General features: G+C 36.8%; 1 protein-coding gene across 1 annotated transcript; it reads right to left on the reverse strand.

Annotated features, from left to right (window-relative positions):
* Positions 1–1,530: 1,530 nt before the first annotated feature.
* On the reverse strand, positions 1,531–2,206 carry LOC127561602 (protein unc-50 homolog). The gene is given in 2 exon segments (XM_051996776.1): positions 1,531–1,852; positions 1,854–2,206. Coding segments are annotated over 2 exon segments (675 nt in total).
* Positions 2,207–4,886: the final 2,680 nt, after the last annotated feature.

The following is a 4,886-nucleotide window of genomic DNA, read 5'->3' on the forward strand; positions in this document are numbered from 1 at the left end:
TTTCTATTTTGTGATCAGTAATGGTCTCTAGTTTATCTTTGGTCACAAATTTCTTTCTCCTCCACAAGTCTGAGAGATAAACTATCCTATGTTCCTCTAATTTATTTATAATCTCGTTCTTTATGCCTAGGTCATGGACCCATTTTGATCTTATCTTGGTATATGGTGTTAAGTGTGGGTCCATGCCTAATTTCTGCCATACTAATTTCCAATTATCCCAGCAGTTTTTATCAAATAATGAATTCTTATCCCCAAAGTTAGGATCTTTGGGTTTGTCAAACACTAGATTACTATAGCTGATCCACTAACCTATTTCTTAGCCAATACCAAATGGTTTTGGTGACTGCTGCTTTATAATATAATTTTAGGTCTGGTACAGCTAGGCCACCTTCATTTGATTTTTTTTTTTCATTAATTCCCTTGAGATTCTTGACTTTTTATTATTCCATATGAATTTTGTTGTTATTTTCTTGGAATTCTGATTGGTATAGTACTAAATAAATAGATTAGTTTAGGGAGTATTGTCATCTTTATTATGTTCGCTTGGCCTATCCAAGAGCACTTAATATTTTTCCAATTATTTAAGTCTGACTTTATTTGTGTGGAAACTTTTTTGTAATTTTGCTCATATAATTCCTGACTTTCCTTTGGTAGACAGATTCCCAAATATTTTATGCTATCAACAGTTATTTTGAATGGAATTTTTCTTTGTATCTCTTGCTGTTGGATTTTGTTGGTGATGAATAAAAATGCTGAGGATTTATGGGGATTTATTTTGTATCCTGCTACTTTGCTAAAATTATGAATTATTTCTAATAGCTTTTTAGTAGAATCTCTGGGCTCTCTAGGTATACCATCATATCATCTGCAAAGAGTGATAGTTTGGTTTCCTCATTGCCCACTCTAATTCCTTTAATCTCTTTCTTGACTCTTATTGCAGAGGTTAGTGTTTCTAATATAATATTGAATAATAATGGTGATAGTAGGCAACCTTCCTTCACTCCAGATCTTGCTGGGAAAGTTTCCAGTTTTTTCCCATTGCATATGATGCTTACTGATGGTTTTAAATATATGCTCCTGACTATTTTAAGGAAAAGTCCATTTATTCCTATGCTCTCAAGTGTTTTTTATTAGGAATGGATATTGGATTTTATCAAATGCTTTTTCTGCTTCTATTGAGATGATCATACTGTATTTATCTTAGTTTTAAAACTATTAATAATATATAATAAATCTAATAATAATATATTAATATTATTATTATTTTTATTATAGTAAGATAAATTATTTGTGGATTATACAATTAACTTTCATAAGACTTAGTTTTGTTATCTGAAAAAACAAAAGTTGACCCAGTTATGCTGGTGTTTTTAGAGAGGTTGAGGATGGTGTTTGTCAGGATTTGAAAACTTCTGAACTGACTTATGACTAAAGACAATTAAGTACCTATATTAAATATAACTCAAATATGGAGATCATTAAATAACTAAAGGTCACCAGACTGTTTCAGTAAGAGCAAATAAGTTCAAGTCAAAAAAGTTGTTGTGAATTCAAATATCTCATACTAAACCCACTGTATCCTAGGAATGTTACATAGATATAATAACCAACAGAAATCAACCATAAGGTATTTCCAACAAAGTAGCCAATAAATGTATCTGTCATGATAACATAGTTAATGAAAAAAAGCTGGATAAAATGTAGAATGACTAGTAGTGGATAGAAAGCATTCAAATGAACGTCAAAGGCATATCCCCATTCTACATCATAGTCCCTGCTCTGTCGCTTCACTAAGTACTTGTTAGAGATAAACCACAGCACAGTTGATATTAAAAGGCCAACACCTACACAACGCAACCCGAAGGAGAAGCTTTCTGGTTTCAAAAAATCCCATATCCAGGACAAATCCAAATCCTATAGTGGACACACAGAGCCAGATACTCAGCAATACCAAGAAGGCAGGATCATCTCTTGCCCACTGATCCTTTGTTTGCTTTCGGTAATGAAAGTTTCTGTAAACTCTTTGTGGGGAAGTGAAAAGATAGAGCATCTGCCAGGCAGCAAACTCAAAGTCCATCTGCCTGAATTGGAAGAGCCTCTGGAGATACTTGTAGCATTTTGCTCCAGCTGTGTGCCTTGCTGCATCCCTGGAATTCAAAGCACCATTCCCCTGTAATCGGGAATTCATTGAAGTGGTTGGCAACATTCGATAGTAAGATATGATCAATTAACCAAAAGGCAAACAGATGGAAGAAGGAGATTACACAATCAATTAGCCAAAAGGCAATCGGAGGGGAAAAGGGGATTGCAATTAGGAAAAACAGAGTTGTATGCAGTAGAGACTACTGAGATATCCCCAGGAGAGGTAAAATCTGTTCCTGTCCAGCCTATGAATCCCTTGCCTCTGGGCACAGTAGGCTTGACCATTTCACCTCCTGAGGGTGCTTACAAAACAGTGGCCATCCACACACTGATGTGGGAAACTGGGGAATTTGTAGCTAATATCCCAGTCACTAACACAGGAAGAGAACCTGTGATTTATCAACCAGGAGAAGTAGTAGCATCAGGCTTACTGTTACATACCCCTGATAGACAATCTGATGATGATTGCCCAGATGCTGACTTCAAGCAGCAGAGTCCAGGAATATTTTGGACTGCAGCTGTGACAGATGACCGACCTAAGCTCACTATTTATGTGAATGGAATACCACTAAAAGGATTGGTAGACACAGGTGCAGATTGTACTGTAATTAGAGGTGCCAGCTGGCCCAGTCACTGGCCAAAGATTAAGGCAGACACCTATATGTCTGGTGTAGGAGGATCAATAGCAGCAGAAGTTAGTGCTGCCCCTATGAAATGGACATTTGAAAATGAAACAGGAGTTTTTACTCCTTTTGTGGTTGAAAAAATCCCCATCAATCTGTGGGGAAGAGACATTTTGCAACAAATAGGATTACAATTAAGTACTTCGGCTTTTTAGGCAAGGCTGCTGTTGAAGGCCTGCCAGCACTCTCACCAGTTCCTATTCAGTGGAAAACTGATACATCAGTGTGGGTAGAACAGTGGCCCTTAACAAGAGATAAAATTCAGGCCTTAGTGCAAGAACAACTCTTCATCTCACACCACTGTAGTTGGTGGCTGGGCTCCTGCACTTCCCCCACTGAGACCAAGCTGGTCTGAAAGACTCACCAGAAAGCTAGCTGAGCCCCAAGTGAAGGAGACAAGAGATTCATTCCATCTCTGTGCTGGTTGGAGGCTGAAGAAAGCAGAGGCAGAGGCTAAAGGACAGAACCTTTGGATTTGATGACATTCGGAGGAAGATCTTGGAACCAAGCAGAGAGATAGACCTCTAAGCTAACCGAACTATATTGGAGATAATAAAAGATCTGAACTTTTATCACCTGGCGGTGTTTTGAGAAGAAGAAGCTTCCCACATTTTTGCGCCCGAACAGGGACTGACAAAATCCTGATTCCAGGGAAGGCACCCAGAGAGAACTTTTATAATATTTTGAGAAGAACAAGAACCCAACATTTGAACTCACCACACTTCTTCCTCCTGTACTTTCCTTTTCATCATTCTATCACTTAAATAACTTCTTATAGCCAATTGTATTACATTATATGTATTAATTATTGAGTTAGGCCCATTTTTATTATAGAATTGACAAAGATCCTCTCCAACCAATTTCCATTCATTTAGATCTAATTCCTTTTCTGTAGAAAACCAAGGACATATGTACTTAACAATTTCTAAAAGTTCATCGATCTGCTCCAATATTATAATTAAACCTTGGCTTTCCATAATTTTGACAATGCTCTCTAAACATTTTCCTTGAACAGAAACAGGCTGTTTTCTAAATATCTGTCCCAAATTTCTTTGTTGCACTCACCCTAATTTCTGGGTTGAAAAGTCTTTTCCACTGGATCAGGATCAGAGGCTTTTCCACTGGATCAGGATCAGAGCTTTTCCACTGAAATCCACTGAGGGGTCTGTCAGTCCCACGTTCAGGGCGTCAAAATGTTGGGAGTTCAAATGTTGGAGTTCTTGTTCTTCTACAAAATATTATAAAAGAAGTTCTCTCTGGGTGCCTTCCCTGGAATCAGGATGTTGTCGGTCCCTGTTCGGGCACCAAAATGTGGTGAGCTTTTTCTTCTCAAAGCACAGCCAGGTGATAAAAGTTCAGATCTTTTATTATCTCCAATATAGCCCGGTTAGCTTAGAGGTCTATTTCTCTGCTTGGTTCCAAGAGCTCCCTCCGAATGTCGCCAAATCCAAGGATTCTGTCCTTCAGCCTCTGCCTCTGCTTTCTTCAGCCTCCAGCCAGCTCCACTCTTCATGTCATTCCTGGGGTCCTGATCAAATTTCCAAGTCAATTATCAATGGGATGAAGCACTTGAATTTTTGCTAAACTTACATCTTAGATAAGGTAAGCATCATTCTCACAAGAAATAAAATATTATCTATTTTATTATGTGTGTATATGACATAATATTCTATATAGACATATAATTATCTACTTAATTTTATGATACTATTATGAAATAGAGGAATGGAGTAGGAATTCTGATATAACTAGCCATTCCTAATCTATATCTATCCATGTGGTTACAGATCAAGTCCAGAGATGAAAAAAGAAAAGCTTTCTACAATTAGAAGAATTAAAATTCTAACACCAAAAAATTTAGGATAATTTTACTCATCACTCAGATAATGATTTATGTTTGGATCTTCCCAAAGGGTGTAGTAAAATAAATATTCAGTATATAATATGAATCAAGTAAGGGGCAAATAGTATATTCCTGCAAAAGTAAACATGAAAGTATAACATTACCTAAGATTGAAAGAATTCAGCAAATGGTTACAATTATTTGGAAGTTTTATAATT

The sequence above is a fragment of the Antechinus flavipes genome, chromosome 4, assembly GCF_016432865.1.
Source record: "Antechinus flavipes isolate AdamAnt ecotype Samford, QLD, Australia chromosome 4, AdamAnt_v2, whole genome shotgun sequence".
Lineage (NCBI taxonomy): Eukaryota > Metazoa > Chordata > Mammalia > Dasyuromorphia > Dasyuridae > Antechinus > Antechinus flavipes.